Source organism: Hipposideros armiger, unplaced genomic scaffold (assembly GCF_001890085.2).
Source record: "Hipposideros armiger isolate ML-2016 unplaced genomic scaffold, ASM189008v1 scaffold_137, whole genome shotgun sequence".
Taxonomy (NCBI): Eukaryota; Metazoa; Chordata; class Mammalia; order Chiroptera; family Hipposideridae; genus Hipposideros; species Hipposideros armiger.
Genome location: NW_017731487.1, coordinates 2,992,481 through 3,006,951, shown reverse-complemented (window position 1 = coordinate 3,006,951; position 14,471 = coordinate 2,992,481). Strand labels below are relative to the sequence as shown.

The following is a 14,471-nucleotide window of genomic DNA, read 5'->3' as shown; positions in this document are numbered from 1 at the left end:
GAGGGTGGAGGGGGCGAGGGCTAGGCCCTCGCCTTCAAGGAGCTTAAAGAAGGTAGGTTATAATCTGCATGTTACAGATGAGGAAACTATAACCCATCTTTCAGGAAAATTTATGAGTAAAACAACCTAACAGATTTTTCCCAAAAATTGGGTTCTACAGAGGGAACAAGGGAATCTGCTAACATAGGACGGATACTATTTTAATCGTCTTCAGAGGTTCCACAGACAGCAGTCTGCATACACCGTCTCCTTTCATTCTGACATAGTCAACTTTTTTTAGAAAAACAATATACTTGATGAAGGTGCAGGCCCCACATCCAATCAAATGCCAAGGTCCACTGAATATACCATCTCAACCGTTCTTTCAGCCATGTCTCTAATGGGACCCATGTCTCTAATGGGGCCCCCATCGTCACTAGACCATTGCTGTATATAAATACTTGTTCAATATCTGAGGAAAGTGGCAGACCCTCAACCCATAAAAATGTACAGGGTTTGGCATGCAATTTTAAGAACTTCATGTCCCAGCTGGACTCCTTGCCGCGTTAAATCTACCACCGAGCTCCAGCTAAAATTTCATTGAAACTCGAATCTGATGCCATGAACCCACTTAAAATCTTTCGCTGACTCCCCAGAGTTGGAGACGGAAGTCAAAGCTCTCCCCCAGGGCATGCGAGCTCCAGGACAGGCTCTCCCCACCTCTCCAGGCTCCTCTCCCACAACCAGCGTCACCGTAAGTCTCTACGGAATGTAAAGCTGCTCCAGTCTCTCTCGGCAGGTCCTGGCTCCATGCTCCCATGCTTCGCTCACACCATTCTTTCTGCGTGGAACGCTCTCACCTTTTAACTGCTCGCCTGTCAAGACTCCAGGCTTGTCTTCTAGAAAGCCTCCCTTGGACCTCCAGCTTGGGCTGAGGGGCGAGCCCTCCACAGCTTACACCCTCATAGCATTAGCTGGCTCTTGTCTACTTGTGTACTCTGAACTTCGAGCTGGTCAAAGGCAGGGGCTCGGTTATTGGTCTGTCTACCCCAGCGCCTGGCACAGCCTGACAGGGAACATGCTTAATGCCCTGGAGAACTTTCTTGGGAGATGACATCCAAAAAAAGACTCCAATGTACTGAACCCCCACCATGCGCCGCCCAGTGCTCGGCGCTACATGTACCTTTCACCAGCAAGGCTGCAGCGTTAAACAGCCCCTTTCAAATGTGGCAGCCACAGCGGCCCACGGAAGTCACCAGGCTAATAATGGGTGGGGCCGAGTTTGGAAGCTAGACAGACCTGGCTGCAAAGCTCTTCCAGACCCACACTGCTTCTCACGCGTTCCTTACGGCTGTGTCACGCCTGCCACGTGCAGACGCGTAGGACGACAGTAAACAAGACAGACGCAACCCCTGCCCTATGCGGCGGTGACAGGGAGTGGAAGCCCCGAAGAAACCAACAGAAGCCAGCACAAACAGAGTGCTCTTCACCGCCCCGCGAAGCAGGGTCGGACGAGGGAAGCAGCCCCGTGGTGCCCCTACTCCCGTCGCCCTTCCAACGGGACCCTCCACGCAGGACACTGTGGTCACAGGAGCTGCAGTCCCAGCCCAGGCGGGAACCGGGCACCCGGGCCGCTCCTCTGCTCCCGCCGCCCCTCACTCACCGCCTCGAGGCCCGGGTTCCCGACGCAGGGAGGGCGGGTCCCCGTGGAGACCGCGGCCCCCCTTCCCCACCCATCCGCCCCATCGGGGGCCTCCTTGCCGGAGCCGCCCTCGGGCCCCGCTTTCCAGCCAGGCTCAACCCAGACAGACGCGGTGAGGGCCGAGCTCTCACCTCACAACGGCTGACCCATCCCTGGAGTCGTCTGTGGTCGAGGTCAGGCACCCTCCGCCGCCGCAGGCGGCGCCGCGACAGCCACTCCCGTTCTCATGCCAGCGCCGGCTTTTCCGGCCCTCTGGCCCCGCCCGCCGGACCCCGCCTCCGAGAAGTTGCGCAGGCGCAGTCGTGACCCCTCGCGAGGTTTTCCGACTCTACGTGGGAAAGAACCTCGCGAGTAGGATTCTCCGACCGGAAGTCGAGGGGAGGGGCCTAGTGTCGCGGGCGCCGGAGTGCCGGAAGTTGTGTTCGTGGTGCATGGCGTTGCTCCTGCTTTGGTTCTCCGAGGCGATGCTTCCCGTTTAGAAAGACTCCCGCGACCTGCTCCGCACTCCTGCTTCGCCTTCAGACTTCCGAGATGTCTGCAATTCCTGCAGAGGAGAGTGACCAGCTGCTGATCCGACCCCTGTAAGGGACCCGCGAGATAGGGAATGAAGCCACGGGCTGTGACGGGCGAGGAGGGGTAACGATGGTCGGCCACCGCGGTCGTCCCCCACTCGAGCATGCCTCGGCCGCCTGCCCCCTTGGTCCGCAGGTGTGGGCCTGGCTTCTCCTCCTGAAGGGGTGTGGAGAACTGGTGACCGGAAGGGGCCTGCTAGGTCGAACGGGATTTTACTTTTTCTTCAGCGTCAGGGGAGAGGATGTTGGAGTTGGGGGTGGGGGGAGGTCTGTGGGGCCGCTGGCAGCTTTCATGTACGCCAGAGAGTGGCAAAACCTGAGGGAACCGGTGATGCTGATGCCGGCAGCCTGAGGTGAGAACCTGGATGAGGCTATAGCGGTGCGAGAAGAACTAAATCAGTCTCTTATTACCTCCAGGATTTGGCATTTGCCAAGATGTGAAAGAGAAGAAATAAATTAGGGACTTGTTATCCGTTCCGTTTTGCGCTCAGACCGTAGCAGGATAAGGGAGGTAGAAAGTTGGAGAGGAGGAAAAGCAGAAGTGCTAAGGACAGAAACTCAGCCCTTGATGGTCCAGGAGAAGGCTGGTCTTTCCGTGGAGGTGACCTGCCAGAGAAGTACCTTAGAGATCCAGAATGTCGCTTAGAAAGGGAAATATAAATGTGGAAAGCTTATTCTATAAATAAGCAAATCCACAAACATGTTTATTGTTAGATTTCAGTTAGCGCAACATGAATGTGCATCTTTCAAAAGGTAGGAAGTATCTCCTTTACACATTTACTCAGTAAAGACTCATTGAGCACCTACTGGGGACATAACACAAATTTCCCTCTGCTCAGTTCACACCTGTTATCTCTGTGCATTCAGCAAACCCTGTCAGGTGTCAAGCACCACACTAGGCACTGGAGATACAATTAAGACAGGGCCAAGTTAATTGAATACACCCTTTTGGAGGGAATTGCAGTCCAAAATGAAAAGGTACTGGAGAGAGTTTGGAATAATAGGAGACCATTACTTTGTTGTCAGTCCTGAAATCCAGTCCCTACTCTATCACTTGCTAGGTTTGCAATCTCACTGAACCTTTTTCTCTGGAAATAATATAGCGTCTGTTATTGTGAGGAATAAAGATCAAGGTAGGTGCTCAGTAAATGGTTACTATTTTATAACAGTATATGTAGGCATTGCACCGAGTGTCATGAGAGTATGGAAAAGGGGTTGCTAGCAGATTGAGGAGAAGAAAATGCTATCTCGTGCGTCCTGGAAAATATGCGTGAGCTGAGTCTTAAGAAATAGGAATTAAAAACAGGTAAAATATGGGGGCAAGGATGTTCCTGCCGAGGAAGTGGCGCGTGTGAAAATGAGAATAGTCACAGTTTCCTCATGGCCATGGCTAAAAGATTAGCAGATGAGGTGGGAGAGGCTATCAGGGTCCATCTTATGAAGGACCTTGTACACATACTAAGGAGCTTGGGTCTTTAGCGTCAGTTACAGGGAGGCAACAAAGAATGTTAAGCAGGGATGGGATATAATGGAAATTATATTTTAGGAAGATTAATGATTGCTCCTAGCAGCAGTGTAGCAGATGAATAAATGTGGGTTAACTGGAGAGAATCTAGGATGTAATTGAAATAATCCAAGTAATATGCAATAAGAGGCTAGAATAAGTGAAATGAGCAGCAGTGGGTTGGAAAGAAGTAGGTTTGAGAGAGTAAGGAAGTGAAATCTTTAGAACTTTAGAACTGGTCAGATGTGTTGGAAGGGGCAGTCGCGGGGAAAGAAGGCAGGGCAGAGAGGAGTGTTAGGGTGACTCCGATTCCGAGGCTCAACAACTGGTAAGTGGGCATGTTATTCACACAAGGAATTCAGAAGATGGGGCGGAGCTGGAGTAAATTTGGGAGTTCTATTGTTTTAGAACAGAGATGGTGAGATATACTTCACACACAACTCATTTAAAGTGTGCACAGTTCAATAGTTTTTATTCTCAGAGTTGTACAACCATCACCACTAATTCCAGAAAGAAGTTTTCATCATTCCAGAAAGAAACCCTGTCCTCATTAGCAGTCACAACCATCTACCCCCAACTTCCCCAGCCCTAGGCAGCCACTAATCTACTTTTCATTTCTACGTATTTGCTTATCCTGGACATGTCATATAAATGGGATCCTATGATATGTAGCCTTTTGTCACTGGCTTCTTTCACTAAGCCTAATGTTTCTAAGGTTCATAATTTGGGGGGCTTTTACTCATTCAGTAAGTATTTCTTGAGATTTCCTGCATGTCAGGCACTGAGCTGTACAGTGGTGAATGAAAGAGGCAACGTCTGCTCTTAAGGAGCTTTCAGTTTAATAGAAACAAATTTAATAGTGAGATACACTAACTTCATGTAGTTATAAATGTATGATAGAATGGTGTCAAGGGCAAATGAGGTAGTCAAGAGAAGGCCTCTGAGAAGGTGCCATTTGAACTGAGACCCACATGATACAAAGGAGTCAATTGTGTCAACATCTGAGGGCAGAGCATTCGGGAAGAAAAGAGCAAAGACAAGGCACTCGCAGTGACAACTAGTTCGGCAGATCTGAGTAGAAGGTGCCTATGAGATGTCGCAGTAGGTGTATACTGCCGGTAGGTAACGCCGGGTGTCTTAGAGGTCTGCACATCAGAAAAACAATCTGGGCTACAGACTTGGAAGTCATCAGCATGTCAAAAACATAATGAAGACCACAAAGATGGAGAACAGGGCCAAGGAAAGAACTTGGGATATCAACATGGCAGGGTGGGCAGAGGCAGCTGAGTGTGAAGGAGACAGGAGGAAAGCCATGAGGACAGGATGGGCACGTGGAGTGGGAGAAGTGCCTCAAGAGGGAATGAGTACGAGGGCGTGACAGGCTGCCAGCAGAACAAGTCAGAAAAGGACCGAAAATGGCTGTTTGCACTTAGCAACAAAGAGCTGCTTTACAAGGACAGTTTCAGAAGAGTGGCTGGTAAAAGCCAGGTGACAATGAATTGAGCGAGTGGAGGTGAGGAAATCGAGGCAGAGAGTGTACACAGCTCTTACAGGAAGCAGGCTGGGGAAAGGACTACAGTGGGAACTAAGGGAGATGAGAATGAAGGGATTTTAATTTTAGGCTGAGAATGGCTGTGGCGTGTTAAAATTCTGGTGGTAAAGAGTGGGTGGTAAGAGGAGTGTCAGTGACGGATCAGCGTTTTCCTCAGGAGGGCGTGTAGAGAACGGAGACCATGGTGAAATAACTAGCCTTGGACAGAGGTCTGTCCTATTGTTACAGGAGAAACGGAAGGAGACAAAGATGTGGGTGGCTGGGTTAGTGACGTTGAGGAAATTGACAAATGAACTGCATATTTTTCGATGCAGAAAAGGCCCATGTCTCAAGTGAAGAAGAGGATAGAGGGAAAGTTTGAAATAGTTGCTATGGAAACTATAAGAGAAAGCTGAGCTGGGGACACTTAAGAGGCTGCCTAGAGGACCAGTCAAAGTGGAAGGCCAGAAATTCAGGGCAGCACCATGGCAGTTTGATTTCTTTATCGACATCCTGCTCTAAGGTAGGAGATCAGGTTGGGAATAGATCCATAGTGAGTGAACTCTCAGGTCCCTGAGCTCAGGCTCCTGGCATTAGGCATTTTCTTATGCTCGGCACGTAATAAAGTGCTTGGCAGACAGAAGCTGCTTACTGTTGAACGAGTGAGTGACTCGTGACCTAGGGTAGTTGGGGAAAGGCATCAAAGAAGGTGAGGGTTTTTTGAAAACCGGGTTGAGGTTTAGCTTAAAGTGTTTCTTATGAACACTGGAAGTTAAGGCTGTTTTATTCATTTAAGCAGGAAGGAAAATTATTTTAAGTCCTTGGCATCAAATATACTAAAATAACAAGGTAGAAGGAAAGGGAGAGTCACAGGTATGAATAAGAAGTCTTTCAATTTAAGCTGTTTGGTAAATGCATATTATGATCTTAAATTAAAACATTTTGAAGTGCTTATGGGCTTATACGTAAGTGCTAATTCTAAAAGAATTCTTAAATAACCCCTATCACTGCTAGTTTACATTTTCAGTTCATCATAATTTAACCCCAACATTCAGAAGGTTGAATTTAGCCTTTGGGCTTTTCGGATCTGTACCACCTTCTGTCACAATTTTAACAGCCACAGAATCCCTGAGCTGCCAAGGCTCACTGTGCCTCTTACCACATTGACACTGTTCTTCCCTGTCTTTGCAATTTTGTGGAAATCTCATCTCCTTCAATTGAGTGCTGTCATCAAACGGGGCATTGTTTAAATTATTAAAAAGTTTGCATTTTGGGGCTTGATTTTGATTGTTTTTAATCGTTTTTATTTCTCCTCTTGAATGTTTACAGTGGAGCTGGGCAAGAAGTAGGAAGATCATGTATTATTTTGGAGTTCAAAGGAAGAAAAATAATGGTAATTATGGTTTTGTAGTCGTTAACAGTATGGCTCTGTCTGCGTTTGGTGTTAGGTCTTTTCTAGTTCAGTAGTTATCTGTTTAGCTCCCAGAAAAATGTCATCGTTGGTGTATGTAGTCTGTGCTATAAAATATTAATGTAAAAAACTAATACAGACTTAGTAATTTAACAAAACATTAAGTAAACTGAGAAAATATATTCTAAGATTGTAAAATTGCCAACCAGATCTCCTGAACTATATTGTTTCTTCAGAGTCGCTCTTCCACTCTCGTAGGGTCTAGCCAACCTAACTGCGCCAACCCCAGTGGAGGACCCCAGGAAACATCTGCAGACCTCCAGCCACATCCACGCAGCATGTGACGATAGAGCCCAGTTTGGAAACTTAGATACCTAAGTTAGCATTAGGGCCGCTTGCCTTGGGCAAGGCAGTCTGCTTCTCTAAACCCACTTACTTATCTGAAAGATGGGGTTAGAAGGGTTTCTGTGGTCCTCTTTAGAAAGGCGGTTCAGCGGCTCATCACATTCCTTTGGTCCCACTTCTCTATTTCTCCCAATCTTAAAAGGGGGGAATTTAGGAGGGAAAGTTGAGGCAGGTACATGTCAGACAGTCATCCTTTTAGTCATTTATTGTATTAATTTGGTAGAAATTAACACAATTTGGTGGAAATGCCCAAAAAATGAGCATATAACTCGTTAATGACTGGCTCTTAAGAAGTTGTTCCCTAATAGCTTAAAATACTTCAATTGCCCTGATCCAGAAAGCTTCCCATTTCTAATTATTGTCTTCTCCCAGTAGATCTGGTAGTAAATCTATAAACTTTTAAAATGCTCGTCATCTTCTGATATCTAAGTTCTTGAAAAATCATTCATTCATTGTTAGAGTGACTACAAACCCTAGTTGGAAAGAAGATGTCTTGTATTTTTGTGTCTTATGACCCTATATTTTAAACTTGTTTGAGAAGTTAGAATTCTTAATGATGTATTTTCCACATCTAATAAGAACTGCATTCCAAAAGCTAGTGCATGGAGTCCATTTTGATTATGTGCGTGATGGATCAGTTATAGGTATTGTCTTTTTAGTGAATGAATTTTAATAAAATGTGTAGGCGATTGTGACCTTTTTTCCTGTCTCTTTCAGTTGGACTGTGGGATCCACCCTGGTCTAGAAGGAATGGACGCGCTTCCTTATATCGACTTAATTGACCCAGCTGAGATTGATCTCCTACTAATTAGTCAGTAAGTTTTTTCTTTATTAATGACCCTGTTTTTCATGGACTTTTACTATAAAAATCATTCTGTACCAGATTTTAAGATTCTGGTATTTTAAAAGAGTATTCTCCACTAGGAAGCATATTGCAGGCATCTGAGTCTAAGCCAACACTCCATATTGTCATCACAGGTTGGAGAAATTTACTGTGAAAAAGTTATTTTCTTACCTCTGGAGTGAGGAGATAGCATATGCCTTGGACCATTGTAAAACTTGAGACCAATAAAGCCCTTTACAAACAGTGATGTTTCAACCTTCTACCACTAAAGTGCTTGTTATAATTCAGCTGCCAAACGTAGGTTTGGGCATATTCTTCCCTCTCCAGTTAATCACTGATAAAGTATTTTGATGTTCAAACGTGCTTGGAATATCTTTTTCTTACACTAGGACTGGTTGCATTATTCCTTCCCTGTGCACATATGTACCCTTGGTGTTCTGAAAGTACCAGTGTGTAATTGTTCCTACAACTTTTCTGTACAGCCAGCAACAGTTCATTACATATAGTATGTGATGGATAATACTTTAGGAATTGATAGAATCTCTCTCTTTTTTTAAGTTTCCATTTGGATCACTGTGGAGCTTTGCCCTGGTTTCTACAGAAGACAAGTTTCAAAGGAAGAACATTTATGACTCATGCCACAAAAGCTATTTATAGATGGCTTCTTTCAGATTATGTCAAAGTTAGGTAAGTTACGTTACTAAATTTATACGTGCATTTGATTCTACACAACACATATTGTTCAAGATATGGACCATTTGTGTTTTGAAATGAGACACTCTTTTTATTCACAAGGATGTCATTAATTTCATCATTCAGTAACAACTCGTCAAATACCCATTGTGTACCCAGCACCTTCTTAGCCTTAAAGTCTTTATGTAGTTTAAATATCCTTTTAAATCTTTGTAATTTAGGTGAGTTAAAAGGTATGATAACACATTCTATAAATATAATTTTGTAATTTTATTAATATTTAAGATCAAATACATTATACAGTCATATGTACCAAAGTCTTGTTTTAGGTTATTTGATCAAAGCAAATTGACTGTATTAAATAAAAAAGTTCTCTGGGGATATGTTTTCCAGTTGTAAGAGGAAAGGCTTTATCAGGAAGTTTGGAGTATTGTTTTGTGATACCTATAGCACAAATTATTAGCCCTCAAAAGTTTACTGTTTAATAAGTATATTCCAAGGGTAGCTAAGACACAATTTGTTATTCTTCATATACAAATACAAAAGAGTGCAACAGTTACCCTTATAATAATTACACTAGTTAACAGTTTAATGCTTACCACATGCAGGCATGGTCCTGTTTTTAACATGTTAACTCATTTAATCTTCATAGCAACCTCATGACGTAGGTTCCGTTATGAATCTTATTGTAAGAAACCGAGGCAGAGAGCTTAGGTGATGTACCACGATAGTCACAGTAAGAGACAAAGCTGGCAGCGTGGCTCCAGAGTCTGTGGCCTTAACCACTACTCTCTCTTGCTTTTTTGGAACTACATTAGCATAATTTTTAGGAGAAAACTCACGCTACACTTTGTAGAAAAAGCTTTTTACATCTCAGTGTCAGAATCTCTGCCATGGTTCAATGTGTGTGAGTAAGTTTCTCTCTTGGGCATGCATGTTGGGGCAAAAAAAAAAAGGTTGAGAAATACTACTGTAAAGAGTGCTTTGCTTTAATTTACTGTATGCTTTGCTTAAAAGCATGCTTTGTTGCTGTCTGCACTGAATGTTTTTCTTGTAATTGCAGAGTAAAAAAGTACAGAAAATGCCCAAGAGATTCAAAATAGCATAATCCATACAATATGATTTTAAGAAATAACTTCGTGGACATACTATCCACAGACAACTTCCCGAATTCAAAGACTTTTTAAAAATTTTACCCTTAATTCTTTTTGTTGGCATCTTTAAAAATTTAGTAATATCTCAGCGGACGACATGCTTTATACTGAGACAGATTTGGAAGAGAGCATGGACAAAATTGAAACCATCAACTTTCATGAAGTTAAGGAAGTGGCAGGGATCAAGTTTTGGTGTTACCACGCGGGCCATGTTCTGGGAGCTGCCATGTTCATGATTGAGATCGCAGGCGTGAAGGTACTCTCTAGCTCCGGCAATTTCCTCCCCACGAGAAATCAGTGCTCAGCTTTATGCCACCAAGTAGTTTTCAAGCACATTGCCTAAGACTTATAAGGTGTCAAAACACTGAAGCGTAAGGTAAAATTAAGTTAATGCTTTTTTTCTTTTCAATATCATAGTTCATACCCCCACGATAATGCTTTATCAAAATTGAGAAAAGAGCAAAATAAGCATCTCAAAGAGTCAAGGCCCCTCACGCTACCATAGGACTGACTCCATTCAGCGTCCTTTAGAAAACCAATTAGGGAAAGGCTGGAGCTGGGCTGCTGTGAGTCGCCGGCGATGGCGTAGGCTGCAGCCCCTGCTGCAGTGGGCTACCGTAGAGCTACCATGAGTGGCTGGCAGCCAGCATGAGCGACTGGCAGCTGGCGTGAGTGGCTGTCCGATGGCCGGAGAGTGACTGCCTCGCCCGGGAAGAGTACAATGATCATACCAACATGGGCCAGTGAAGCGACATCCTCCACAACTAGACTGAAGAACAAAAAGGACAGCAGCTTGTCTGTTCCCCTTTCCTGGTTCCCCAATAAAATCTTTAAAAAAAAGAAAGAAACAAAGAAAACAGATTAGGGAAGCACTTCCTTTGTGGCTGCATCTATTTAACATTAAAACATGATTCCGTATTCATATCCTCTTGAAGTTCTAGGTTTCACATGTAAGCCCCTGCATGAGTGAAAGGGGTTAATCAAAAGGATATTTGCAGCCATCCTTAATGAAAAAGAGTAATAGAAGTCTCGATAAACTTGTGGAAACATAGGCGGACTAATAGGTTTCAAGACTGACTCTAGAGCACACTTCTTAACTCTGGCTGTGCATTAGAACCACTCTGAGAGCTTTTTAAAAATGTCCATTGAATCAAAATCTGAGGGTGTGGCCTTGGCTTCTTTTGGTTTTTTTTTTAAGTTTTCTAAGTGAGCCTAACCAGAATTGAGACCCAGTACTCTTAGTGTAATATTGTCCTAACTTTTTAGCAGCTGCTCATATAGTATTTGAAACTTTTACACAGTGACTTGACCTATGTATTGCTAAATCGTTTATTCTTGCTCTTTGCTTAAAAGCACAAAAAATTAGCAGCAAATAGCACAAATACAGATCTAAATTCTCATTTGAAATTTGATGCCTACCCTCCAGTGATTTTATCTTTCATTTTAGATGGTTTTCCTGTATACCTCAGACTTCTTTCCTCATCAGGCCGTTTTTCTCTTAAGATCTTCAAAGTATTTCTCAAGATTACTAATAGATAGGTTATCTCTGTAGGATGATTCTGAGAGTGTTATTCCCATTAGATTGGATAATTGAAACTGGATAATTTAGGACTGAACTAAGTGACACATTTTGAATTAGACACAAGCATTGCATCTAAATTTCATCAGTTGTAGGCTCTTTTTTCTGTTGAACTTTCAGATTTTATGAGCTAAATATATTCACTAGTAAAAAGGGAGCCTTTCAAACTCCTAACCTTCTAGCTTTATCCTTTTCCCAGCTTTTGTATACAGGTGATTTCTCAAGACAAGAAGATAGACACTTAATGGCAGCTGAAATTCCTAATATTAAACCTGATATTCTTATCATTGTAAGTATTAGTGCTTTGTATTATAATTAGCATAATGTAAGCAGAATTTTTTCTAGTGAGAAAAATATTGTGATCTCATTTTTATGACGTGTTACTGAATATAATGTATGTGCTTTTTAGTATAAAATTTAATTTTTTTGACTTCTCTTTCTTGCTGTTTAGATGTATTACCTCTGTCTAATATCAGAGATAATATGCTGTCTCTTAAATATTTTTGTCTAGGTGAGTTACCCCAAATTCATAGAGCATCTTAAGGGTTGTGCAGAAATGGTGTGACCCCACTGCCTTGGCCGTGGTGACTGTCTTTTGGCCCATAGCACTTGCTGACTTTATATGTGTATGCCCTGTGTGCCTACTAGGTTGCAAGTCCCAGAAGAACAACAAAAACAATTAACTGTACAGAAGCTTTGGCGAGGTGGGGTTGGTGAATAGCAAATTAGTAACGGTGTATTAGTAACAGCGAGGTCAGAGATTGGGAGAGGGATCTTTTGGGCCTATGATATCTCTAAGAATACCAAGTATTTCGCTCACGGTGGAAGAGCTTTGGTTGGAGGTGGGAGTCTGTTTCTCCCTCACCACATATAGCAGCCCCCACCTGCCCAGGTATGAAGGACGAGTGCATGTTGCTGTCTGTAGGCAACATGTTGTAAGTGAATTCAGTTTGTTTGGCTCAGCTCATGGTATACCCAGTGTTAAAGGTGACATAAAGAAGTTTTTTTTAAACCTTTAAAAAAAATAATTTTCATTGCATCTGGAACTTCAGAGCAGTACTTCTCAAGCTTTCATGTGCTTATGTATCATTTGGTGACATTGTTAAAACACAGATTCTGAGTCACTATGTCTGGACCGGGGGCCTGAGATTCTGCACGTGTGAAAGCTCCCGGGGATGCTAGTTCTGCTGGTCAGCGTGCCGCACGTAGAAAGGTCTAGGGCAGGGGTCGGCAAACTGCGGCTCGCAAGCCACATGCGGCTCTTTGGGTACGTACATGTGGCTCTGAAGTAAAATTGAAAATGAAAATAAAACTGTCATAGTTTCATTTATAAAATTTTTAAAGGATATTATTCACATAATGGTGATTTCATTTGTTTTATGGCTCTCGAATAATTTTTAAATTGTTGTGAGGGACAGGATTGGCTCTTCCATCTCAAAAGTTTGCTGACCCCTGGTTTAGGCGATGTTGTGAAACAACTATGAGAAACAGTAGCTATTTCTGATTTACAAGCTTTGACTTTTCAGAGGTGGGAGAAATATCCTTTTCCCAGCCATGGAAAGCAAAAATGGTTTAAAAAAAGACATAGCAAAATTATCTTGAGCAGGAAAGATAACATTTTTAGACTATTTCCTAATTCCATTTTCTAAAAATTTCCTACTACTTAGCCAGGTCTTAATTCTAATGTTCTTCTTTCCAATTATCATAACAATATGTGTTCAAGTAAATGGCATGTTAATGGAGAGATGAATCACATTGCCCGTGCATTTCACTGATGCTTTAACTTTTGTATTCTTTGGAATGGTCCATCTTGGTCTCACACTGCTGATGTGTTACTAGGAATCTACTTACGGGACTCATATCCACGAGAAGCGTGAAGAGCGAGAGGCAAGATTCTGTAACACGGTTCATGATATTGTCAACAGAGGGGGCAGAGGGCTCATCCCTGTCTTTGCTCTGGGAAGGGCCCAGGAGCTGCTTTTGATTTTAGGTATGCATTTTCCTTCTTATTTGAGAAATTCTCAAAATCTTGGAGTGCCATTATATCGAGATAATTGCCTGGTTTTGGATGGGTCCTTCTACCTTTCTGGGCTTCCGTTTCTGCATTTAAAAATAGGGATTTGTTGCCAGAGAAATGGTGACTCACATGCACTGCTCCTGGGAATATAAATGGTGTACGTTTCTGGTTGCCTTCAGCATCAGACGTCTTAAAAATATGCTTCCTTTCCACCCAGCATTTCCACTCCTGGGAAATAAATGAGATGCACAGAAAATTGTGTCAGTAAGAGTATAATCATTTTAGTATTCTTAAAGAAGTATGTCAGTAAATATCACATTGTAGGAAAAAATCGTGTTACAGATGAGTAATTCCATATTTTCACATAATATATTAAATAGACCAAAAAAGTAGGGTTTAAAACAGTATGTACTCTGATTCTAGTTAGGTAAAGTTACACAGATACCTGGAAAGGTATTAACTCTGAATAGTGAGAGAGTGGATGATTTCTTTTTCATTTTCTGCTTTTCTCCATTTCCCAAAAACTTCAATGAGCGTTGTGACTTTTTATAATAAGAGAAACAGTGGGTGTCACTTTTTGCATTTATTTGTACTTAATGATCTCTTCTAACTCACACATTCTGTGATTCTTCTTGGGAAATGCACTCTTCTTGAAGAATAAATGATCAGTGCCTTGAATATATGTAGCTTTAGCTCAAAGAACTAGAAGCGATCGCATCTGAAGCCCTTGCTCCCGGCTCTTCCATCTCTGTGATGATAAGGATAAACAATATCCCTGTTACTCTCAACAGGAAAATAAGGGAGGACGGAATAAATAAAGTAAATCTGTGAAAGAGACAGGGCTCAGTAGAAGCTAAATTTTGTAAACCCTAATGCAGTCCGCTTTTTTCTTGGTCCTGACTTGGTCCTTTTTTCTAACTGCAAATCAGATTTGCCCTTAGAAGTCTGAAAATGGAAACTCTCCATACCAGAGTGATCTGAAGAGCTCAGGAAATGCGGAAGGCGAAACCATGTTGTCACCATCAAATGGGGTTGCCAGATGTAGCAAAAAAATATACAGGACACCAGTTAAATTTAATT

At 42.8% G+C, this 14,471-nt stretch overlaps 2 protein-coding genes across 4 annotated transcripts in view; one reads left to right on the top strand and one right to left on the bottom strand.

The window, feature by feature from the left end:
* Positions 1-1,955, bottom strand: part of ITGB1BP1 (integrin subunit beta 1 binding protein 1) — a 9,179-nt gene extending 7,224 nt beyond the window's left edge. Inside the window, exon 1 of one of the 2 annotated variants that reach the window (XM_019650036.1) lies at positions 1,813-1,955. The gene's annotated coding sequence lies outside the window, so the exon portion shown is untranslated. Of the gene's footprint in view, positions 1-1,642; positions 1,722-1,812 lie in introns of those variants that run through there. The other variant, XM_019650038.1, reaches the window with a different exon arrangement.
* A 67-nt stretch (positions 1,956-2,022) lies between these two features.
* Positions 2,023-14,471, top strand: part of CPSF3 (cleavage and polyadenylation specific factor 3) — a 33,084-nt gene continuing 20,635 nt past the window's right edge. Inside the window, exons 1-7 of one of the 2 annotated variants that reach the window (XM_019650034.1) lie at positions 2,023-2,262; positions 6,618-6,681; positions 7,822-7,919; positions 8,507-8,635; positions 9,874-10,051; positions 11,574-11,663; positions 13,214-13,364. In XM_019650034.1, the coding sequence (XP_019505579.1) occupies positions 2,213-2,262; positions 6,618-6,681; positions 7,822-7,919; positions 8,507-8,635; positions 9,874-10,051; positions 11,574-11,663; positions 13,214-13,364 (760 nt within the window). In that variant the 5' untranslated portion in view covers positions 2,023-2,212. Of the gene's footprint in view, positions 2,263-6,617; positions 6,682-7,821; positions 7,920-8,506; positions 8,636-9,873; positions 10,052-11,573; positions 11,664-13,213; positions 13,365-14,471 lie in introns of those variants that run through there. The other variant, XM_019650035.1, reaches the window with a different exon arrangement.